This window comes from Aquarana catesbeiana, linkage group LG03 (assembly GCF_042186555.1).
Source record: "Aquarana catesbeiana isolate 2022-GZ linkage group LG03, ASM4218655v1, whole genome shotgun sequence".
Taxonomy (NCBI): domain Eukaryota; kingdom Metazoa; phylum Chordata; class Amphibia; order Anura; family Ranidae; genus Aquarana; species Aquarana catesbeiana.
This window is the reverse complement of record NC_133326.1, coordinates 43,352,216-43,378,598: the sequence shown is the minus strand read 5'-3', so window position 1 is coordinate 43,378,598 and position 26,383 is coordinate 43,352,216. Positions and strand designations below refer to the sequence as shown.

General features: G+C 44.1%; 1 protein-coding gene across 1 annotated transcript in view; it reads left to right on the top strand.

Moving 5' to 3' along the window:
• Positions 1-26,383, top strand: part of RLBP1 (retinaldehyde binding protein 1) — an 88,733-nt gene that overhangs the window by 50,989 nt on the left and 11,361 nt on the right. Inside the window, exons 5-6 of the mRNA XM_073618446.1 lie at positions 10,088-10,266; positions 26,031-26,189. Of these exons, the coding sequence (XP_073474547.1) occupies positions 10,088-10,266; positions 26,031-26,189 (338 nt within the window). The remainder of the gene's footprint in view (positions 1-10,087; positions 10,267-26,030; positions 26,190-26,383) is intronic.

Below are 26,383 nucleotides of genomic sequence, written 5' to 3'. Positions count from 1 at the left end.
TCAGGGCGCCCAAGAAAGTCCAGCAATTACCAGGACCATCTCCTACAGTTAATTCAGCTGTGGGATCGGGGCACCACCACTGCAGAGCTTGCTCAGGAATGGCAGCAGGCAGGTGTGAGTACATCGGCACGCACAGTGCGGAGAAGACTTTTTGAGGATGGCCTGGTGTCAAGAAGGGCAGCAAATAAGCCACTTCTCTCCAGGAAAAACATCAGGGACAGATTGGAATTTTGCAAATGGTACAGGGAGGGGACTGCTGAGGACTGGGGTAAAGTCATTTTCTCTAATGAATCCCCTTTCCGAATGTTTGGGGCATCTGGAAAAAAGAGAGAGAGAGAAGAAAAGGTGAGCGCTACCATCAGTCCTGTGTCATGCCAACAGTAAAGCATCCTATGACCATTCATGGGCTCACTCACAATTTTGCCTAAGAACACAGCCATGAATGAAGAATGGTAGAAAAACATCCCCCGGGAGCAATTTCTCCCAACTATCCAAGAACAGTTTGGTGACAAACAATGCCTTTTCCAGCATGATGGAGCACCTTGTCATATGGCAAAAATTATAACTAAGAGACATGGGGAACAAAACATCGACATCTTGGGTCTATGGACTCCCCAGACCTTAATCCCATTGAGAACTTGTGGTCAATCCTCAAGAGGCAGGTGAACAAACCCCCCCCCCACAAATTCTGACAAACTCCAAGTATTGATTATGCAAGAGTGGGCTGCCATTAGTCAGGATGTGGTCCAGAAGTTGATTGACAGCATGCCAGGATCAATTACAGAGGTCTTGAAAAAGAAGGATCAACAATGAGAATATTTACTCTTTGCATAAACTTAATGTAATTGTCAATAAAAGCCTTTGACAATTATGAAATGCTTGTAATTTTACCTCAGTATACCATAGTAACATCTGACAAAAAGATCTAAAAACACCGAAACAGCAGACTTTGTGAAAATCAATATTTGTGTCACTCTCAAAACTTTTGGCCACGGCTGTATAGTGCATGGTCTCAATATAACGATTTGGCCATCTGGTTGCACGGGCAACTCCCCCCCCCTATCCATGCATTCAGCCCACTGCAGGATGCATGGATTCCAATGGGGGGGGGTGTTTTTTGGAAGCACCTGATTAGAGCCACAGGTTCTACAAGGCTTCAAAATAGGGTGGGCTCAGGGGGCAGAGAATGCGAACCGAGCCCACCCAGGTGTGTTACAATAGCGAATGAATATTCCCTATTGTCACACTGATCCTCCTCCCGGCCAGTCAGGAAGTGGGTTTTGAGATCTATCACCCGATTGGCTGAAAGGACAGGCGATCCTATTGGACGCCTAGGAGGAGGGGAGGAGACGCACGGCCACCATGATGGAGGAAAGGACACAGGAGCCACTGCTTGCTGCCTGCCACATATATGGGGTAAGTGCCGGACAGACCAGCAGACAGCGAGCGGGTGGGGTTGAGGTGCCGAGGGCGGGTCCTAAAAAAAACACCAGCCACCACTGGATCTGGCTGATGGTACCAACATCCTGGTGTAATACATGAAAGAAAATAGAAAATAATGGGATTTTTGGGAAACCTATAACCAATCATAGAATGTTTTAAAATCAATATTTTATTTTACATAGTTACATAGTTCAGTTGAAAAAAAAGAATACAAAAAGAAGGTGCTTCTATGTGCAGTAATAACAAGACTTTTATTGCCCAAAGTATAATTAAAACACTTAATAGAAATAAAATGTACACAGGCTCATCAAGTCACAAAAGATGTCCAGCGGGAGGTTTCCCAAAAGATATGGTAGCAATGGTGACAAATCCCTGCTGACGAGCAGTGGGGAGCTGCGTGTCAAGTATCCAGGAAGGATATTTATTCCTTCCTGGAATCATTAAATAAAAATAATTGACAACTGAGGGGATTTTCCTCACTTTGGAGAGATTTCCTCTCAATTCCGGGGTGTCTTTGGGATAGGAATTCAAGGTAATTCTCCCCAATGAGACTTATATGGTAAAAAGGAAAAAATTTCCAATGTTTCCACTATCCTGGTATCTTCACTTCTCTTCCATTTAAGAAATGTTTTGGCTTCACATGCCAATGGAAATTCTGGGTTACTAAATAATGGGGTCATGGGACCTATAAAGGTGGATCCGATCTCCTTCTTTATCATGGTGTCCCATACTTTTAAAGTTGACACCACCAAAGAGGGCATCACGCCTTCCGATGGTCTTTGCTCTTTCTTGATCCATGGTATTGATTTAAGTTTTAGTGTCGTGATCGTTTCTTCTAACTTCATTGGAAGACAATAGTCTCCTCCCATTAGAGGCTATGGGGGTGGAACATAAAAAAAAAATGGATGCAATATGGGATACTCCAACGGTATATTTCGTCCCTAATAAAGGTGGCCGCAGTAGATAGACCCCCAACAACTCTGGAAAAAATGTTCTTACAGGAACATAGACCCATTCACACGCTTTCGAAGGTTTATAAATATTTAATTTCAGAAAATAAAGGACAAGAAGTACCGTATATCAAGAAATGGGAGATAGAGCTAGGCATGGAAATCCCCAGGGAAGCATGGGAAAAGGCAATGATTGTAACCCATAAACTTTCAATATCTGCCAATCATCAGGAAAGAAACTATAAAATCTTAGCTAGGTGGTATAGGTGTCCCGTGGACTTATATAAAATAAATCCTGATAATGAGGATGTGTGTTGGAGGTGTCAGGAAGCTCAGAGAACAATGTGACATATTTGGTATTATTGCTCAGAAGTCCAACCTTTTTGGCAAAGAATATTCGAGATTTATAGAGACATGACCGGAATTGAACTATATCCAGATATACAAGTCGCAGTAATATATATGATCCGGGAAACGGTGAAAAACATAAAAAAGGGGATATTGAAATATTTCTTGACAGCAACAAGAACTATTATAGCAAGAAAATGGAAAAGCACAAGTATGCCTCTAATAGAAGAATGGGAATGTGAGATGGTGGAGATGCGTTCCTTGGAAGAAAGAATAGTGATGGAAAATGGACTAAAAGAACAAATAACAAGAGCCTGGGCTAGATGGGAAGAATTTAGGGCCTCATCGGGGCTACTGAGGAGGACTTGGAAATCTAATGGAAAATAATAGGAGGGGACGTTTATCCCCTTCGGGTTTTTTTTTTTTTTTTTTTTTTTGTGTGAATGTTCTTGAATGTATGGGATAGGGGGGTTAGGGTACAGGTTTTAATAGTAAGGGATCCACATCCATGAATTAATGTGGTAAAGAGTTTAAAGAGATGTGGATAATGTTGTGATAAAGATCATTTAATGTCATGGTTGAACATGTTTTATTACTAATTGTAAAATTGCTTGATAAATAAAGATTATAAAAAAAAAAAAAGGAAAAAACTGACATTTTTTTAACCATTCCTTACTAAATTGGCTTTAGCTACACTTTAAATTCAGTTAGTGTTGATCAGTGATGATACATAGTCATAATTTAAAGAATAAACTGATTTGTTTGTATATAAACACAATTGTTTCCATATAGAGGTTAACCACTTCAGCCCCGGAAGGATTTACCCCCTTCCTGACCAGAGCACTTTTTACAATTTGGCACTGCGTCGCTTTAACTGCTAATTGCGCGGTCATGCAATGCTGTAACCAAACGAAATTTGCGTCCTTTTCTTCCCACAAATAGAGCTTTCTTTTGATGGTATTTGATCACCTCTGCCGTTTTTATTTTTTGCGCTATACACGGAAAAAGACCGAAAATTTTGAAAAAAAATGATATTTTCTACTTTTTGTTCTAAAAAAAATCCAATAAACTCAATTTTAGTCATACATTTAGGCCAAAATGTATTTGGCCACATGTCTTTGGTAAAAAAAATGTCAATAAGTGTATATTTATTGGTTTGCGCAAAAGTTATAGCACCTACAAACTAGGGTACATTTTCTGGAATTTACACAGTCTTTAATTTATGACTGCCTATGTCATTTCTTGAGGTGCTAAAATGACAGGGCAGTACAAAACCCCCACAAATGACCCCATTTTGGAAAGTAGACACCCCAAGGAAATTGCTGAGAGGCATGTTGAGCCCATTGAATATTCATTTTTTTTGTCCCAAGTGATTGAATAATGAAAAAAAAAAAAAAAAATTACAAAAAGTTGTCACTAAATGATATATTGCTCACACAGGCCATGGGCATATGTGGAATTGCACCCCAAAATACATTTAGCTGCTTCTCCTGAGTATGGGGATACCACATGTGTGGGACTTTTTGGGAGCCTAGCCGCATACGGGGCCCCGAAAACCAATCACTGCCTTCAGGATTTCTAAGGGCGTACATTTTTGATTTTACTCCTCACTACCTATCACAGTTTTGAAGGCCATAAAATGCCCAGATGGCACAAACCCCCCCAAATGACCCCATTTTGGAAAGTAGACACCCCAAGCTATTTGCTGAGAGGCATGTTGAGTCCATGGAATATTTTATATTTTGACACAAGTTGCGGGAAAGTGACAATTTATTTTTTTTTTTTTTTTTTTTTTGCACAAAGTTGTCACTAAATGATATATTGCTCACACAGGTCATGGGCATATGTGGAATTGCACCCCAAAATACATTCTGCTGCTTCTCTTGAGTATGGGGATACCACATGTGTGGGACTTTTTAGGAGCCTAGCCGCGTACGGGACCCCGAAAACCAATCACCGCCTTCAGGATTTCTAAGGGTGTACATTTTTGATTTCACTCTTCACTGCCTATCACAGTTTCGGAGGCCATGGAATGCCCAGGTGGCACAAACCCCCCCCAAATGACCCCATTTTGGAAAGTAGACACCCCAAGCTATTTGCTGAGAGGCATGGTGAGTATTTTGCAGCTCTCATTTGTTTTTGAAAATGAAGAAAGACAAAAAAAAAAATTTTTTTTTTCTTTTTTTAATTTTCAAAACTTTGTGACAAAAAGTGAGGTCTGCAAAATACTCACTATACCTCTCAGCAAATAGCTTGGGGTGTCTACTTTCCAAAATGGGGTCATTTGGGGGGGGTTTGTGCCACCTGGGCATTCCATGGCCTCCGAGACTGTGATAGGCAGTGAAGAGTGAAATCAAAAATTTACGCCCTTAGAAAGCCTGAAGGCGGTGCTTGGTTTTCGGGGTCCCATACGTGGCTAGGCTCCCAAAAAGTCTCACACATGTGGTATCCCCGTACTCAGGAGAAGCAACAGAATGTATTTTGGGGTGTAATTTCACATATTCCCATGGCATGTTTGAGCAATATATAATTTAGTGACAACTTTGTGCAAAAAAAAAAAAAAAAAATAATAATTTGTCTCTTTCCCGCAACTTGTGTCACAATATAAAATATTCCATGGACTCGACATGCCTCTCAGCAAATAGCTTGGGGTGTCTACTTTCCAAAATGGGGTCATTTGGGGGGGTTTGAACTGTCCTGGCATTTTATGCACAACATTTAGAAGCTTATGTCACACATCACCCACTCTTCTAACCACTTGAAGACAAAGCCCTTTCTGACACTTTTTGATTACATGAAAAAATTATTTTTTTTTGCAAGAAAATTACTTTGAACCCCCACACATTATATATTTTTTTAAAGCAAATGCCCTACAGATTAAAATGGTGGGTGTTTTATTTTTTTTTTTCACACAGTATTTGCGCAGCGATTTTTCAAACGCATTTTTTGGGGAAAAAACACACTTTTTTACATTTTAATGCACTAAAACACACTATATTGCCCAAATGTTTGATGAAATAAAAAAGATGATCTTAGGCCGAGTACATGGATACCAAACATGACATGCTTTACAATTGCGCACAAACGTGCAGTGACAACAAAATAAATACATTTTTAAAAGCCTTTAAAAGCCTTTACAGGTTACCACTTTAGATTTACAGAGGAGGTCTACTGCTAAAATTACTGCCCTCGATCTGACCGTCGCGGTGATACCTCACATGCATGGTGCAATTGCTGTTTACATTTGACGCCAGACCGACGCTTGCGTTCGCCTTAGCGCGAGAGCAGGGGGGACAGGGGTGCTTTTTTTTTTTTTTTTTTTTTCTTTATTATTTTTTTGCTTTTTTATCTTATTTTAAAACTGTTCCTTTCATTTTTTTTTTTTTTTTAATCATTTTTATTGTTATCTCAGGGAATGTAAATATCCCCTATGATAGCAATAGGTAGTGACAGGTACTCTTTTTTGAAAAAATTGGGGTCTATTAGACCCTAGATTTCTCCTCTGCCCTCAAAGCATCTGACCACACCAAGATCGGTATGATAAAATGCTTTCCCAATTTCCCAATGGCGCTATTTACATCCGGCGAAATCTAAGTCATAAAATGCTCGTAGCTTCCGGTTTCTTAGGTCATAGAGATGTTTGGAGCCACTCTGGTCTCTGATCAGCTCTATGGTCAGCTGGTTGAATCACCGGCTGCATTCTCAGGTTCCCTGTTGAGACAGGAGAGCCAGAGAAAAACACGGAAGACGGTGGGGGGGGGGGGCATTCTCTCCCACTGCTTGTAAAAGCAGTCTAGAGGCTAATTAGCCACTAGGATTGCTTTTACATGAAAGCCGACCGCTGGCTGAAAAGAATGATACCAAGATGATACCTAAACCTGCAGGCATCATTCTGGTATAACCACTCAAAGTCGTGAATGCTGTACCTGAAGACAAAAATATGGTTAACAATAAAGCACAGTAAACGGTAAAGTATAAAAAATTGCAGACCTGAAAAGCAAACATGATAAAACATAATAACAATAAAACATTGCAGAATAGAATACAGTAAAAAAGAGCAGAACAATAGAGAGAATAGAGAGAGAGAGAGAGAATAGAGAGAGAACAATAAAACTACAACTATTATTTTTTATTTTATATTTTTGTTTGTGTTTTTTTTTTTTTTTTCTTTTTTTACACTTTTTTTGTAACTGTAACTTTTATAACTGTAACCGGTTCCAGGTTCGGGTCTCTCAAAATGCGATGGCATCTTGGGAGACCCTGTGAAAGTGTGTCCTAGTCTGTGCAATGCTGTACCCTACGCTAATACTCAACTAGTGAATGGTAGCGTTCAAAACATTCACCAATGCAAAGACCAGGATTGTCAGGACAGGAGGGACAATAATAGCGGGTGTCACGCCTATATCCGCGCTTGCTGCAGACACAACATCTTTTTTGGGGGGGTTCGTTGGGTAGGGGTACTCGGGAGGACATAAAAATGCCTCTCATGCAGCCGACTGCATTTGGTTGGGGATGTGAATGGGGGAAGTACGGGCGCTGCAGAAGTGGTGGGTTCCCAATTAGGATTGGCGAATGCAGCAGGAAGGGCACTATGGGCATGACGGGCCTGTGTTTGTCTTCTTGGTGGCAGCGGGACACTATTTGTGCTTGCCACCTCACCAGCTTGAACTGCACTTATGGGACTCGCCACGTCACCAAGTGTTACTGCAGTGCTGGTTTGACTACGACCGGGGTGTACTAGGCCGCTGGCGCTTGCCAGTTCACCAAAATGCTACCAAAAAAACTGTTAACGATCGCAGGGATCAGGCCTGACTCTGCGAACGCTGCAGTTATGCATTTAGTGTTTTGTAAGTGACAGTGATCGATCGATACTGCACTTGGGTGGGCTGAGCTGGGCCGGGCGGAGGGGCAAAACGCAGGTGCTAGCAGGTATCTGGGCTGATCCCGCTGACACTGCGTTTTTGGGAACCCTAAACTGCTGGGGACGCCAGTATAGATCTGATCGGATCAGATATTGATCAGTTCAGATACTATACCACTAAGGGAGGTGTACGGTGCGTGCGTGGGTGTTAGCTCTACTGGCACTAACCTGATGCTGCCTGGGGCTGGTGCTTGCCATTTCACCAAAATGCTACCAAAAAAACTGTTAGCGATCGCAGGGATCAGGCCTGACTCTGCGAACGCTGCAGTTATGCGTTTAGTGTTTTGTAAGTGACAGTGATCGATCGATACTGCACTTGGGTGGGCTGGGCCGAACTGGGCGGAGGGGCAAAATGCAGGTGCTAGCAGGTATCTGGGCTGATCCCGCTAACACTGTGTTTTTGGGAACCCCAAACTGCTGGGGACGCTAGTATAGATCTGATCGGATCAGATATTGATCTGTACAGATACTATACCACTAAGGGAGGCGTATTGCGTGCGTGGGTGTTAGCGGTACTGGCGCTAATCTGACGCTGCCTGGGGCGACGCATATCACCGTCGGGTGATCAGGGGGCTAAATCTTTATTCGGTAATAAACGGCGGGTGCCCTGACACTATAAAAAATAAACAAACTAACCAGCGTCACCCGTAACACTTATACGGTGATCAGTGGTGAAAGGGTTAACTAGGGGGCAATCAAGGGGTTAAAACATTTATTAGGTAGTATATGGGGGTCCCTGTCGCTATAAAACGCTGACGGCGAACCTAAATATTTAGGTCCCTAACTAGCGTCACCAGCGACACTAATACAGCGATCAGAAAAATGATCGCTTAGCGACACTGGTGACAAGGGGTGATCAAGGGGTTAAAACTTTATTAGGGGGGGTTAGGGGGGTACCCTAGACCTACAGGGGGCCTAACACTCACTGCCCTGACACTGTAACTGTCACAAACTGACACCAATACAGTAATCAGAAAAAAAAAAAAAAAAAAAAAACCTGCTTGGTGTCAGTTTGTGACAGGGGGGGGGTGATTGGGGGGGGATCGGGGGGCGATCGGGGGGGGGATCGGGGTGTTTTGTGTGCCTGGCATGTTCTACTGTGTGTAGTGTGTTGGTGCACTTACATTGCAGTCTTCTCTCCTCGGCCCGGAACGGAAAATACCGAGCCGAGGAGAGATGACATCATTTCCTCTGCCTCTGTGTACAATACAGAGGCAGGGAAATGATCCCATTGGCTGAGAGCGATCGCGAGGGGGGGGCCACGAATGGATGGCCTCCCCCTCACCTCCGATCGCCGGGGAAGATTTGCCGACCGCCGCAGGCACCGGGGGGGGGTCCGATCGGACCCCCCACCCGCGGGCAGGCAAGGACGTACATACACGTCCTTTTGCCTGCCCGTGCCATTCTGCCGACGTATATAGTCGTGCGGCGGTCGGCAAGTGGTTAAAATAAGATTTAGGCTGGGTTCACACATATGCAAATTGGATGCGGTTTCCCCACATCCAATTTGCATGACAGGCGAGTTCAACAAGCTCTCCATGGCCAGTGACTGGCCACGGTCTGAATTCAGAAAGAGTCCTGCTGGTCTTTAGGTCCGGTTCAGGTGCAAATTCAGGCAAAAATTTGGACCTGAATCACACTGGACCCCAGGCACAAACCCGTGGCCGCACATATGTGAATCCGGCCTAAGCAGTCGTCATTGAACCTGGTCATACACCAGTAGAATTTTGTTTGAATGTTCTTATGGAAATTCTGAAAGCTCTTTCCTCAGAGCATTTGATCTTGCTGTTATTGAGTCAACCAATTTTGTTTGACAACCCTTAATATTTTGTCCAGACCTGCTTCTTGAATGGAATGCCAGATGTATTACACATGTGCATTATGATTGTTCCCAAATGGGATCCACAATTCACAGTTAGAGTTGCATTTGTTCAACAAAAGAATTACCATTCTGATCCTTCCAATTTTCTCATCACTATGGTCAAAAAAAAATGAACGTCGAGTTGACCCCACTAACTCTTGGAAAATCAAACACACATTTGAGAAAAAAATTTGAAAGAAATTCTACTGGTGTAAGGCCAGCTTTAGACTGGTCAGAGACAGGCAGATATCTACCCACCCTTGAGAACAGGCACATCTTCCTAAAGCCTATACAGAAGCTCAATAAGCAATGTGAAATAATGATCACCTTAAATAATTCACCCACCAGGAAAGCCTTACATGGCCCAAAGTACATGCAGGTTTTTGTGTTCTCGGACTGGAGATCTTTCAAGAATTTCTTTGTAGATCGAAGAACATTTTTGTCAGTACTTTACACAGGCACCAATCTGTTCTGCCCCATATTAGATTCAGTGCTTAAACCTCAGCTACCACACTTGGTCACCTAGAGGCCATACTGACTACTTACCAATAATCTTTCATGCAGGTTACGTCAGCTTCCGTCAACAATATCCAGAGCTGTTTGAAAACCTGACCCCAGAGGCAGTACGGAGCACAATAGACGCTGGATATCCAGGAATTCTGACCAGTAGAGACAAGAATGGAAGAGTCATTCTTCTTTTTAACATTGAGAACTGGGACTATGAGGAGATCACCTTTGATGAGGTTTGTCTGACTGTAAACTATAACAAAAGGGGCAAACTGAATTATTAATATAAGAGACTTAAAGCTGAACTCAGGGATAAGCAAATGTCCTGGCATGTACATCATTAGTTGAATCTTGGTTTGCTTTGTGTATTTTTTCCAGATCCTTCCAGTTTCCTGTAATAAAGACCGATTACTGCTGCTCTCTCTCCTTGTGCATGGAGACTGGTCTTGTCTCCGCCCACTCCTGTAGATTTCCGTAGGGAATCTGTAGTGGGTGGAGCCGTTGGGTCCCTTCCACAGCTCTGCTGCCAGCAGTCTATGTACAGTACAGTGATGATGTCACTGCTAGAAAATATCTGGGTTTGGTCTTGCCGTTATTGAGTCAACCAATTTCAACCAATGCTTTGGAAAGGCATTTGGCACACACAAAGTGGATTTAAATCCTTTGTGACTATAGAGAAATACATTTAAAAATACATTTTTGAACTTGGAGTTCAGCTTTAAACTGGTTTACTAAGAAATAGCAGATAATTAGTTGTTTTTTAATTTTCCCATTGGTTGCCATGGTTATAGCAGTTTTCAAATTTTCTTTCAAAATTAACCTGAATGCCTTTATTGATTAAAGCCGATCTGTAACCACTTCAATAAAGTTTGATTTATTTTCTTTTGTGAAATGCATTTATGACCTGTATATTCCAAGGCTGTATTTGAAATTGTATTTTGGAGATTGACGTTTTCATATATTACTATACTGATTACTAATCATCAGTGGAATTCAGATGTCTCCCCTGGAGCAGGTTCTTTTCCCTTGGTGGTTTTAATAAAATTGTAAACCCCATTGACAACCTAAGCTTTTTTTTACTTTATGGTAGAGCAGTGGTCTCCAAACTGCGGCCGTGGGACAGATGCGGCCCTTTGTTTGCCTTTATCCGGCCCTTGGGGCACTAATCTATCCTCTGACATCAACAGTGGGGTATTATTCCTTCCACTGACACCAATGATGGAGCATAAATTATTCCTCTGACACCAACAATAAGGCACTATCCCCCCACTGACACCAACAATGGGGCACTATTCGTTCCACTGACACCAATGATGGGGAACTATTCCTCCCACTGACACCAATGATGGGGCACTATTCCTCTAACTAATACCAAAAATTGGGAACTACAGTGCCTTCACAAATTATTCATACCCCTTGAAATTTTCAATATTTTGTCATGTTACAACCAAAAACGTAAATGTATTTTATTGGGATTTTATGTGATAGATCAACACAAAGTGGCACATAATTGTCAAGTGAAAGGAAAATGATAAATGGTTTTCAATTTTTTTTACAAATAAATATGTGAAAAGCGTGGCGTGCATTTGTATTCAGCCCCCTTTACGCTGATACCACTAACTAAAATCCAGTGGAACCAATTGCCTTCAGAAGTCACCTAATTAGTAAAGTGAGTCCACCTGTGTGTAATTTAATCTCAGTATAAATACAGCTGTTCTATGAAGCCCTCAGAGGTTTCTTAGAGAACCTTAGTGAACAAACAGCATCATGAAGGCCAAGGAGCACACCAGATAGGTCAGGGATAAAGTTGTGGAGAAGTTTAAAGCAGGGTTAGGTTATAGAAAAATATCCCAAGCTTTGAACATCTCTGTTCAATCCATCATCCGAAAATGGAAAGAGTATGGCACAACTGCAAACCTACCAAGACATGGCCGTTCACCTAAACTGACAGGCCGGGCAAGGAGAGCATTAATCAAATAAGCAGCCAAGAGGTAATGAGATGTAAAGAGGCCATGGTAACTCTGGAGGAGCTGCAGAGATCCACAGCTCAGGTGGGAGAATCTGTCCAACTATTAGTCCTGCACTCCACAAATCTGGCCTTTATGGAAGAGTGGCAAGAAGAAAGTCAATGTTGAAATAAAGCCATAAAAAATCCCTTTTGCAGTTTGAAAGAAGCCATGTGGGGACACAGCAAACATGTGGAAGAAGGTGCTCTGGTCAGATGAGACCAAAATTGAACTTTTTGGCCTAAAATCAAAACACTATGTGTGGCGGAAAACTAACATTTGAAATAGCGAAAGGAATGGGGCTTGGACTTTTTAGGCACAACCAGACAGCTATAAAAAAAATATATTTTTATTGAAAACATATATAAAAACAATTACATTATATCTAAAACAACCCACATTGATCTATCAGCTCAAGATTAATACAATGCCGCTACTGTATAAAACCATATTGTACATATTGCTACAAGGAAACGAACATTGCACATCACCCTGAACACACCATCCCCACCGTGAAACATGGTGGTGGCAGCATCATGTTGTGGGGATGCGTTTCTTCAGCAGGGACAGGGAAGCTGGTCAGAGTTGATGGGAAGATGGATGAAGCCAAATACAGGGGAATCTTAGAAGAAAACCTGTTAGAGTCTGCAAAAGACTTGGGACTAAGGCGGAGGTTTACCTTTCAGCAAGACAATGACCCTAAACATACAGCCAGAGCTACAATGGAATGGTTTAGATCAGGGATCTCCAAACTTTCTAAACAAAGGGCCAGTTTACTGTCCACTTTAGGGGAGCTGTACTAGGGCCAATGGGAGTAGTAAATGTCCTGGCATGCCGTGGGAGGACTAGAGTCCCATCATTCGTGTCAGTGGAAGGGTTTGTGCCCCATCATTGGCGTCAATTAAAGGAATTGTGACCCATCATTGGCGTCAATTAAAGGAATTGTGCGCCATCATTGGTGTCAATGGAAGGAATTGTACCCTTTTGATGATGTCAATGGGAGGAATAGTGCCCTATAGTTGGTGTCAGCTACAGGAATTATGCCCCATTGTTGGTGTCAGTGGATTGAATATTGCTTCCAGGGCCGATAAAAGGCAAACAAAGGGCCACAGTTTGGAGACCTTTGGTTAAGATCAAAGCATATTCATGTATTAGAAAATGCCCAAAGTCCAAACCTAAACTAAATTGAGAATCTGTGGCAAGACTTGAAAATTGCTGTTCACAGACACTCTCCATCCAATCTGACAGAGCTTGAGCTATTTTGCAAAGAAGAATGAGCAGAAATTTCATTCTAGATGTGCAAAGCTGGTAGAGACATCCCCAAAAACTTGCAGCTGTAATTGCAGCAAAAGGTGGTTCTACAAATTAACTCAGGGGGGCCGAATACAAATGCATGCCACACGTTTCACATATTTATTTGTAAAATCAATTGAAAACCATTTATAATTTTTCTTCCACTTCACAATTATGTGCTACTTTGTGTTGGTCTATTACATAAAATCCCAACAAAATACATTTACGTTTTTGGTTGTAACATAATAAAATGTGAAAAATTTCAAGGGTATGAATACTTTTTCAAGGCACTGTATATTTAATATATATCTCATCATCTGGCCTGGTCACTCCATGGTTGTTCCTGGTTTTCCCCATGTAAAAATCTGGCTTCTGCCCGTTACCCTCCCTCTTCTCATTTCCCGTCAAACCTCAGAATATACTGTAAGGTGGCCATCCCTGGCATTGTCCCAGGGCAACCAACACATGGAAGTTCTTATTTCCCCCTTTCCTCCCTGGTCTCCCAGATACCATCAAAGATGAGATAGCAGCGCGAGACATACCCACTGAGTTGGAGAAGTTGATCACGTTTGCCATTCTCATTGACTCCAGACTCTGAAAGAGACCTTCCTTTAATGAGTGCTTGCGGAAACCTTCTGTACGTTTGGCTCCAAGCTTTGCAGTCCCCACACTTGCCTCCCTCGCCTCCCATACCTCGAGTCTGTCAGTGAAGAAGAAGCCATGCAGTTGGGCTTCACACGTCTCTCTGCAGATGAAAGGGCCTTTAGGAGGAGGGAGAGATTGTGCCTTTATTGTGGCCATGCAGGCCACTTCCTGAAGTCTTGTCCTACCCATCTGGGAAACGCTTGCACCTGAGGTCCTGCAGGGGACAGACCTTAGGTGGCATTGTTACGTCCAAAGTTATCCAGAAGCATAAGCCCCTGGTTCCAGTTACCCTTTCTTGGTCTGAGTCGTTCATCGAGATACAGGCTCTAATTGACTCTGGGGCTGCAGAGCTGTGGTGCCTTTGTATCTAAGCACTCGATTCCACTGCAGCTTCGTGCCACTCCACTCGCCACTGAAGCTATTGACATGACACCTCTACAGCCTGCCCATGTGACTCATGAGACTGCGCCATTGACCATGGCCTTAGGGGCTTAGTGATGTCTTAGACAAAGGCCAAGCCGGTAATTTGCCTCCACACTGGACTTATGATTGCCCAATTGACCTTCAACCTGGTGCCATACCCCCTCGTGGCCGGGTTTACCCTTTGTCTGTCTCAGGGGGACAAAGCCATGGAGGAGTATGTTGCTGACGCACTTTCTCAAGGATTTATCCATAAATCCTCATCTCCTGCTGGTGCTAGTTTCTTCTTTGTGAAAAATAAGAGTGGTGAATACCTTGTATTGATTATAGGGGCCTCAATCGCTTCACAATTAAGAATGCTTATCAGATTCTGCTGAATATGGAGTTATTTGACCGCCTCAAGGCAGTAACGGTTTTCACAAAGCTTGATTTGAGAGGAGCATACAATCTCATGAGGATCAAGAAGGGCGACGAATGGAAAACTGCATTTAATACCAGAACAGGCCATTACGAATACCTTGTAATGCTGTTTGGTATTTGCAACACCCCGGCAGTTTTCCAGGAATTTATCAACTATGTACTCTGGGATTTGTTGCAGCTATGTGTGGTGGTTTATCTCGACGATATCCTCATATTTTCCAAGTCCCTAGAGAGCCACCACACAGATGTCTGCCATGTGCTTCAGAGGCTGAAAGATAATAACCTGTATTGTAAATTGGAGAAGTCCGAGTTTCAACGTGAACAGGTTAAATTCCATGTCATTTCCACTGCTGGTTTTTCGATGGACCCAGAGAAACTTTCGGCAGTTCTACAGTGGCCCCAACCCATGGTTTTACATCCATTGGAATGTTTTCTTGGCTTTGCCAATTATTATCGGAAGTTTATTCGTAACTTCTAGTCTCTGGTCAAACCCCTGACTGCTATGACCAGAAAGGACAGTAACCCACAGAATTGGTCTCCGGATTCTAATAATGCCTTGGAGAGTCTCAAGGCTGCCTTTGTTTCTGCTCCTGTGTTGGTATATCCTGATCCTACGGTATCTTTCATCCTTGAGGGCGACGCATCTGAGACTGGAGTTCGTGCCCTACTGTCTCAATGTCCTACCTCTGAAAGCGCTATGCATCCTTGTGGCTACTTTTCCAAGAAATTGTCTCCTGCAGAATGCAATTATGAGATTGGGGACAGAGAGTTGTTAGCGATCATTTTAGCCCTTAAAGAATGGAGGCATCTCCTCTAAGGTACCATTGTGCCGGTTCTTATTCTGACTAACCATAAGACTCTCACATTCTTGTCTGAGGCTAAACGCCTCTCTCCCAGAAGGGCGCGATGGGCTCTTTTTTTTTGTCAAACTTCAATTACATAGTCTCATTCTTACCCGGTACTAGGGATGAGCTTTATGTTCGGGTCGAACATGAGTTCGACTTGAACATTGGCTGTTCAAGGCAGTCGTCGAAACACAAACATTATGGGGCATGCATGCCAAATTCGAGCTGCGCGTTACGCCCCATAATGCACTGCGACATTGCAGTGCATTGATGTCTGATGATTGGCCAAGCATGCACTAAGACCTGCATGCTTTGGCCAATCACAGCGCCATCAGCAAAGAGAGCCATAATTGGCCAAAGGCAGGGTGCCTTTGGCCAATTATGGTTCAGGGGGTTTAGTCCAAGCCCCACACTATATAAGGCCGCCTGCATGTCAACCCTGTGTAGTGTGTTGCTGGCGTTGACCGAGAGAGAGTGTCATTTCATTTAGATTGAGCAGGCAGGCGATTCAGTTAGCTGCAGTGTATTTAATATATATATATATACAGTCAGTCTCGTGTAATATATATATATATATATATATATATCCACTGTATCCAGTTTAGCTAGATCTGACTGCAGTCCATTCCTGGTGTACTGTTTCTAATATACTTCAGGCAGGCAGGTGATTCAGTTAGCTGCAATGTATTTAATATATATATATATATATATATATACACAGTCAGTCTCGTGTATGTATGTATGTGTATATATATATATATATATATATATATATATATATATCTCCACTGTATCCAGTTTAGCTAGATCTGACTGCAGTCCGTTCCTGGTGTACTGTTTCTAATATACTTCAGGCAGGCAGGTGAATCAGTTAGCTGCAGTGTATTTAATATATATATATATATTACAGTCAGTCTCATATACTGTATGTGTGTGTATATATATATATATATATATATATATATTATATCCACTGTATCCAGTTTAGTTAGATCTGACTGCAGTCCGTTCCTGGTGTACTGTTTCTAATATACTTCAGGCAGGTGATTCAGCTAGCTGCAGTGCATTTAATATATATATATACAGTATCTCACAAAAGTGAGTACACCCCTCATATTTTTGTAAATATTTTATTACATCTTTTCATGTGACAACACTGAAGAAATGACACTTTGCTACAATGTAAAATACTAAGTGTACAGCTTGTATAACAGTGTAAATTTGCTGTCTCCTCAAAATAACTCAACACACAGCCATTAATGTCTAAACTGCTGGCAACAAAAGTGAGTAGACCCTTAAGTGAAAATGTCCAAATTGGGCCCAAAGTGTCAATATTTTGTGTGGCCACCATTATTTTCCAGCACTGCCTTAACCCTCTTGGGCATGGAGTTCACCAGAGCTTTACAGTTTGTCAATGGAGTCCTCTTTCACTCCTCCATGATGACATCACGGAGCTGGTGGATTTTAGAGATCTTGCGCTCCTACACCTTCCGTTTTGAGGATGCCCCACACATGCTCAATAGGGTTTAGGTCTGGAGACATGCTTGGCCAGTCCATCACTTTTAGCCTCAGCTTCTTTAGAAAGGCAGTGGTCGTCTTGGAGGTGTGTTTGGGGTCGTTATCATGTTGGAATACTGCCCTGCGGCCAAGTCTCCAAAGGGAGGGGATCATGCTCTGCTTCAGTATATCACAGTACATGTTGGCATTCATGGTTGCCTCAATGAACTGTAGCTCCCCAGTGCCAGCAGCACTTATGCAGCCCCAGACCATGACACTCCCACCACCATGCTTGACTGTAGGCAAGACACACTTGTCTTTGTACTCCTCACCTGTTTGCTGCCACACACGCTTGACACCATCTGAACCAAGTTTATCTTGGTCTCATCAGACCACAGGACATGGTTCTAGTAATTCATGTCCTTAGTCTGCTTGTCTTCAGCAAACTGTTTGCAGCCTTTCTTGTGCATCATCTTTAGAAGAGGCTTCCTTCTGGGACGACAGCCATGCAGACCAATTTGATGCAGTGTGCAGAGTATGGTCTGAGCACTGACAGGCTGACCCACCACCCCTTCAACCTCTGCCGCAATGCTGGCAGCACTCATACATCTATTTACCAAAGACAACCTCTGGATATGACGCCGAGCATGTGCACTCAACTTCTTTAGTCAACCATGGCGAGGCCTGTTCTGAGTGGAACCTGACCTGTTAAACCGCTGTATGGTCTTTGCCACCGTGCTGCAGCTCAGTTTTAGGGTCTTGGCAAACTTCTTATAGCCTAGGTCATCTTTATGTAGAGCAACAATTCTTTTTTTCAGATCCTCAGAGAGTTCTTTGCCATGAGGCGCCATGTTGAACTTCCAGTGACCAGTATGAGAGAGTGGGAGCGATAACACTAAATTTAACACACCTGCTCCCCATTCACACCTGAGACCTTGTAACACTAATGAGCTACATGACACCGGGGAGGGAAAATGGCTAATTGGGCCCATTTGGACATTTTCACTTAGGGGTGTACTCACTTTTGTTGCCAGTGGTTTAGACATTAATGGCTGTTTGTTGGGTTATTTTGAGGGGACAGCAAATTTACACTGTTATACAAGCTGTACACTCACTACTTTACATTGTAGCAAAGTGTAATTTCTTCAGTGTTGTCACAAGAAAAGATATAATAATATAAAAATGTAAGGGGTGTACTCACTTTTATGAGATACTGTATACAGTCTCATATATATATATATATATATATATATATATACACACATACACACACATCCACTGTATCCAGTGTAGCTAGATCTGACTGTAGGCTGTTCCTGGTGTACTTTTTCTAATATACTGTCAGGCAGGCGATTCAGTGAGCTGCAGTGCATAAAATATATATACAGTCTCCTACATATATATATCCACTGCATTCTAGTCTAGTCAAGCCTATAACAGACTGCAGGCAATTCCTGGTGTACTTTTTCTAGTAAACTTCAGGCAAAGTTTTGCTAATAAAATTTTACAGCATGTCTGGAAGGCCACCAAGGAGAGGCAAACGTTCACAGGCCACTAAAAGAGGGCAAGTAGGCTCTGTGTCTACAGCCAACAGTGCTGGTCGTGGACACGGTACATCCTCAGCACGTGGCTGTGGGGCATGCTTGTCCTTTTTTTCGGCAGCTGGCCGTGTTGATCCACAACATGCAGAAGAGTAGGTAGAGTGGATAACTAAGCTGTCCTAATCCTCCTCATCCTCTGTCACCCAGGCTGAGAGTAGTTTGCCTGCCAATGCAGCTGCCAAAGCGGCCTATTCCATCGGCTCAATGTCATCAGTCAATCCTTCCCTAGCCCCACCATCATGCACGGAGGAGTCCCCCGAACTGTTCGACCACAGTGTCAGGCACATGCTGCAGGAGGATGTGCAGCGTTTTGAAGGCTCCGATGATGGAACCCAGGTTGAGGAAGGCAGTAATGTGAGCCCAGAGAGAGGGGGTGCCCAAGAAGGACAAGAAACTGGCAGTCATGTTAACCCAGCTGCAGCATACTGCCATGATGAGGTCACTAACTTTACGTGGGTGCCTGATAGAAGAGAGGAGGGGGAAGAGGAGAAGGCACATCTCCAACGAGGCAGGATGCCCTCCAGGGGCCAGCTTAAGGGCAACCACCTGACTGCATCACACCGCAGAGCTCCACATGTGCAGGGCGCTGCTGACTCCCCACGTATTTTGAAAAGTTCTTTGGTGTGGGCCTTTTTTGATACGTGTGCAGCAGATCGCACCGTTGCTGTTTGCAACATATGTCTGAAGCGTATCAAGCGTGGCCAAAACAGCAGCCGCTTGGGCACTACATGCTTGACCAGACATATATCGACCTCCCGTGCAGTCCATTTGCAACAGTACTTAAAAGACCCACACCAAAAAACAAGGCGGACCTCTCCTTGCTCCTCATCAGCTGGGATCTCCAACCACACTATACCTTCAGTCCTCTCAGAAACCTGCACTGAGAGGAATGAAGGTGTAGAATTAGGTGTGCCAAGTACTTGCGGGCAATCTGCTATCGCTACACCAACATCCGATTGTAGCAGGCAAATTTCCCTACCCCAGTTGCTAAACCGTCGAAAGAAATTCGGTCCCAGCCATCCACATGCTCAACGGCTGAATGCTAGCTTGGCTAAATTTGCTAGCACTCCAACTGCTGACTTTTCAGCTGGTAGACTCTGCCCCCTTTCATGAATTTGTGGAATGTGCGGTACCTCAGTGGCAGGTTCCCAAACACCATTTCTTTTCACGGAAGGCCATTCCGGCTCTCTACTGGCATGTGGAAGGCAATGTCTTGGCCTCGTTGGACAGGGCGGTCAGCAGTAAGGTGCATATTACTGCTGACTTATGGTCCAGCAGGCATGGACAGGGATGTTACCTTTCTTTCAAGGCGCACTGGGTAACTCTGCTGGCAGCTGGGAAGGATGCAGGACAGGGTGCAGTATTGTTGAAGCTTGTTCCGCCACTAAGCCTCCAAAATGCTAGTGGTGATTCTGCCACACCTCTCTCCTCCACCCCCTCCTCTTCTTCTTCCTCTATGGCCTCTTCCTCTGCAGATTTGTCCTCGGAACCAGTGGTGCTCCGTGGCGTTCAAGGGGCTACGCAAGCACTCAGGCAAAAAGATGTCATGCGGCGCTTTAGTTGGTCTGCTTAGGAGACAGGAGCCACACTAGGGCAGAGATTCTGTCAGCTCTGCAGGGGCAGACTCAGAGGTGGTTGATGCCAAGCCAGCTTCAGCTAGGAATGGTGGTTTGCGACAATGGCACCAACCTCTTCTCCACCCTCCGACAGGGATACTTGACCCATGTTCCCTGTTTGTCTCATGTCCTTAATTTGGTGGTGCAGCGGTTCTTGTGCAGGTACCCGGGCTTACAGGATCTCCTGAGGCAGGCCAGGAAAGTCTGTGGGCATTTCCGCCGGTCATATGCCAGTGCTCAGCTGGCTGACCTTCAAAAGGAATGCAACCTGCCCACGCAGCAGAGGGCAATCAATGAGTACCTGTGTGAGTATGGCACCAGGACAGGGTCAGGGGAGCGTGGCTTTTTTTCACCACGCCAGTGGCTACTGATCAAGGATGCATGCACTGTCCTGTCACCATTTGAGGAGGCTACGAGGATAGTGAGCAGTGACAGTGCATGCATCAGTGATACTGTCCCTCTTGTCTTCCTGTTGGAGCACACACTTCGTGGAATAATGGACAGGGCACTTGAGCCAGAACAGAGGGAGGAAGAGGAGGACTTTCTTACCTCTCAAGGCCCCCTTTATCCAGACAGTATTCCTGTGGGCCTGCTGATCACACAGGAAGAGGAGGAGGATGAGGATTGTGTCAGCTTGGAGGTGGAGCCTAGCACTCAGCATCAGCAGTCTTCAAAGGATCGTTTTCAGTCCCCAGAAACCCATGAACTTGTACGCGTCTGTGGATCATGTCATCCTTAGTGACCCAGAGGACTCCAGATCGAATGCCTCAGCAAACCTTTGCTGCATGGCCTCCTTGACCCTGCAAAGCCTGCGAAAGGACCCTCGGATTTGTGGTATCAAGGAGAGGGATCATTACTGGCTGGCAACCCTTCTTGATCCACGTTACAAGGGTAAGGTTGCGGAATTTATCCAGCCTTCGCAGAGGGAGCAGAGGATGAAACATCTTCGGGAGGCCTTGCAGAAAGGTTTGTGCAATGCGTTTCCAGAGCCTGGGAGGTTACAATTTCCTGGTCCTCCTGGACAATGTGTTGCTGAGGCTTCGGTCAGTCACAGAAGGAGCGGTGGAGAAGGCGGCCGTATGACCGATGCATTCAGACAATTCTTTAGTCCGCAGCCCCAAGGTCTGATCGGTTCCAGCAACCATTGCCAGCGTCTGACTTACATGGTGCAGGAATACCTAGGGGCAAGATCAGACTTGGAGACCTTTCCAATCGAAAATCCACTGGGTTACCGGGTCTTGAGGATGGATCACTGGCCAGAGCCTGCACAATATGCAATTAAGCTACTGGCCTGTCCTGCATTCAGCGTTCTTTCTGAACGCACATTCAGTGCTGCTGGAGGCTTTGTAACCGATCACAGAGTGCGCCTGTCCATAGACTCAGTTGATCGGCTCACCTTTATAAAAATGAATCAGTCTTGGATCACCAGCTACCAAGCACCTGATGCTGATGTAACCGATTAATTTTTCTATGAATGTGAGATCCCTTGTAGACTGCCTATGCTGAGTGACTATCCTGTTATGCTGAGTGTCCTATTCCTCCTCAATGTTCATGTTGATAGCTTCTAAGAACATTTTTGTCTCAGGGCACCACCACCAGTACCTAAGGCCCAATTTTTCTGCCCCTGTTTAACAGGGGCGTATAATTATAATTTTTGCTGTAATATTTCGCAGCAGGGCTCATTCTTGCGCTCAACTAGGGTATCAGTGAGGGGTTGCATTGTTGTGGCACCACTGCCTAAGGCCCAATTTTTCTGCCCCTGTTTAACAAAGGCATGTAATTACAATATTTGCTCTAATATTTCACAGCAGGGCCCGTTCCTGCGCTCAACAAGAGTATCTGTGAGGCTTTACAGTGTTGTGCCACCGCCTAAGGTCCAATTTTTCTGCCCCTGTTTAACAGGGGCATGTAATTACAATTCTTGATATAATATTTCAAAGCAGGGCGCGTTCCTGCGCCCACCAAGAGTAACTGTGAGGGATTACAGCGTTCTGGTACCACCAACACCTAAGGCCCAATTTTTGGCAGAGCATATAAGGCAGGCCATATAGTATATACAGGCGGTCCCCTATTTTCAAACATCCGATTTACAAAGGACTCCTACTTACAAATGGAGGGAGACAACAGGAAGTGAGAGGAAATCTACCCCTAGAAAGGGAAATTCTCTCCTGTAAGAGTTAATATGGGAAAAAGGTGTCTCCACTGATGCTTTATCACCAATCCTTGCTTCCCTAATAACCCCAAATTTTCAAAATCCAATTGTCATTGGGACAGAAAGTGAGGTGAAATCTTCTGAACAAGAGCACAGACAGCAAAACAAATGTTACAGGGGTGATAACCCGTCCCTATGTTATCCAAAAAGCTTAAAAATTGATTTTTTTTGGCTGGAACTACAGTTTCAAAATGTACTTGTTCCAAATTACAAACAGATTCAACCTAAGAACAAACCTACAGTCCCTGTCTTGTTTGGACCGCCTGTACACCGCTGTTCAGAGTATATAGGGCCTGGGGGCCCCACACCTTTTCTTTTTTTTTTTATTTGGGTGCTGGGTTCCCCTAATATCCATACAAGACCCAAAGGGCCTGGTAATGGGCTGGTGGGGGGGGTACCCATGCCGTTTTTCTCAATAATTTTCATCCATATTGCCTGGACCTGACATTACATTACAGCCGCAAGCAGTTTTAAATGACTTTTATTCCTTTAGAAATGTCACATTGTGCAGGGACTGTTCTAAACATGGGAAACATGTGCCACTTTACAGGCATACTATAGTCACCACCCCAGGTACGATATTTAAAGGAATATTTCACTTTTATTTTTTCACTTTAAGCATTATTAAAATCACTGCTCCCGAAAAAAGGGCCGTTTTTAAAACTTTTTTTTGCATTGATACATGTCCCCTGGGGCAGGACCCGGGTCCCCAAACACTTTTTAGGACAATAACTTGCATATTAGCCTTTAAAATTCTCACTTTTGATTTTTCACGTTCGGGTCCCATAGACTTTAACGGTGTTCGAATGTTCACGCGAACTTTCGGTCCATTCGCATGTTCTGCCGCGAACCAAAACGGGGGGTGTTCGGCTCATCCCTATAGAGTACTAAGAACGTAAGGGCTGATGCATTGTCGTGACAGTTTTCCTCCGCTTCCAAGATGGAGTCGGTTCCTGCTCCTGCGATACCTCCCGATCGTATTCTGGCTATGGTTCGTACCAGTCTCACTTCACCTTTGGGTGACAGAATTCTTGCCGTTCAGATCCTCCTGAGAAACGTTGTGACCGCTGCTTTGTCCCTGAGAGTCTCCGCCCTGCCATGCTCCAGACTTACCATTCTCCCAAGGCTTCTGGCCATCCAGGGAAGAATCAACTTATTTGGGCTATTTCCCAACAATTCCAGTGGCCTAGTCTACGCGCTGATGCAGCCACCTTCGTAGCTGCTTGTTCCATGTGTGCTCAGAGTAAGACACCACATCACCTTCCAGTGGGCCTCCTACAACCCATACCAATGGAAAGAGGCCTTGGACCCACCTGTCTATGGATTTTATTGTGGAGTTACCCAACTCTCAGGGGAACACAGTTATCCTTATAGTGGTTGACCGGTTCTCGAAAATGCCTCATTGTATTCCACTTAAGAAGTTGCCCACATCCGAAGAACTGGCTTCCATTTTTGTTCAGGAGATCTTTCGCTTACATGGGCTATCCAAGGTTATCATCTTGGACAGGGGTAGTCAGTTTGTGTTCAGGTTTTGGCGAGCCTTTTGTGCACAGTTGGGAATTCAGCTTTCTTTCTCCTCTGCGTATCATCCGCAGTCCAATGGGGCTGCAGAATGAGCCAACCAGCCCTTGGAGCAGTCTTTACGTTGCTCACCGCCATAGCAACTGGTCAGACCTCTTACCTTGGGCGGAGTTTTCTCACAGTAGTGCCGTCAATACCACTTCCCTTTTGTCTCCATTCATGGCGAATTATGGTTTGCAACCATCCATGTTGCCTGACTCATTTGTTCCTCAGAGCATTCCTGCGTTGGAAGAGCATCTCCGTGGTCTTCGTTCCACTTGGGTACAGGTCCAAGAGTCCTTGCGACATGCCAATGAAAGGTACAAACTCCATACTGACCGCAGACGCCTACCTGCGCCTTCCTACCAAGTTGGGGACAGGGTCTGGCTGTTATCTTGAAACCTCCAACTCAGTGTTCCCTCACTGAAACTGGCAGGATCAACCCAGTGGCTTACGCTTTAGACCTTCCTGCTAATATGCGTATTTCAAATGTATTTCATGTCTCCTTATTAAAACCTTTGTTATGCAACCGCTTCACCACCTCGGTACCACGTCCTCACCCAGTTCAGGTTGAGAACCATGAGGAGTATGAAATACAATCTATCATTGATTCCCATGAGTTCCGTGGGCACATACAGTACCTGGTTCATAGGAAATGGTACGGTCCGGAAGAACGCTCTTGGGTCCCATCTTCGGACATGCATGCTTCTGTCCTCCTCCGTGCTTTCCATAGATGTTTTTTCCTCAAACCTGGTGGTTCTCCGAGGGGGAGGGGTCATTGAAGAGGGGGTACTGTCAGGGCTGGGCTCAGCCCTTCCTTCTTAGAGCTCTGTGCTCAGCTGTCGGTTAAGGATGAGCTCCAGCGTGTTCACATGCTGCACGTGCCGAGCCCGCCAGGAAGTTGGCGCGGCGCTAATCACAAGCAGTGAGACATTTCCCGATCTCTGCAGCCACACATCGGGAAATGTCTCACTGCTTGTGATTAGCACTGCGCCGTGCCGACTTCCTGGCGGGCTCGGCACATGCAGCATGAGAACATGCCGGAGCTCATCCTTACTGTCGGTTAATTGCCAGTACTCTACATTCCACAGTGACTCACCTGGTCTTCATTTCCTGCTCGTCAGCTAGCCCTGCTGGCTATATAAACTGCCTGGATAAGATCTCTACTAGCCTCTACTACGCCAATCTCTGGATTCCTGTTTCACTGGCTTGTTCCGACTACCTGCTCTGATTACTGAACCCTTGCTATGTTTTGACTACGTTTGCTCTGTTTGTACCATTTTACCATTTTATTAAAAAGTGTGATTTTTACTGCACTTCTGTCTCAGTCTGATTCATGGTTCCTGACACAAACTCTTCAGTGGGGGACTCATACAGCAATTACACCTGCCAGGGGGTCTAAATAATCCATAGGGTCTACCATTTGTTACTTGTAGCAACTACACGCAGACATATAATGTGCAATGTAGTTAAGCTAAATTTTCACCAAGAACCACTGGCTGTGTATGATAAATACTAAAACCAGTACTTCTGGATGTGCAGGTGGCCAAGGGGCAAAAGGAATGAATGAATTTTCACAGCTGTGCCCTGTAACCCCAAAATGAGAAATAATCCCATTGTTTTTGGTAGATGTGATGTAAGTGAGTCATGCAGATATCTTCTGTTCTAAGAGGGCTCCACAATGCATCAAACTGGTTTAGTGGAGGTCTTCCTGGTTCCATATGGCCAACTCCCAATAACCTTTTGGCATATACCTTCTAGATATATTTATGGTGTTCAAAGACAATTCATTTGCATGTATTTAGTTGCTTACCATGTAGAGACATGCACTTTGTTCCAAACTTTCTAGCAGATATTTTAAACTCTGTATTTGCATTTGTTTCAGATATTACGTGCCTATTGTATTATTCTGGAGCACCTACTGGAAAATGAAGAAACACAAATTAATGGCTTCTGTATTATAGAGAACTTCAAAGGATTCACAATGCAACAGGCTTCTGGCATTAAACCGTATGAATTGAAAAAGATGGTGGACATGTTGCAGGTAAATTCACACTGAATACTACAATATTTGGTAGTGTGAAGTATTTAAACAAAGCAAATAATGACAAACAGAAACACCTGTAAATAAATCACACAAAGTATCATTATTCGTCTTTAAAGTAAACCTAGCACAACCTTTTGCAATTCAGATGGCGCATGTTATAAAAATACATGAGAAAAGGTTATCTTTGATGA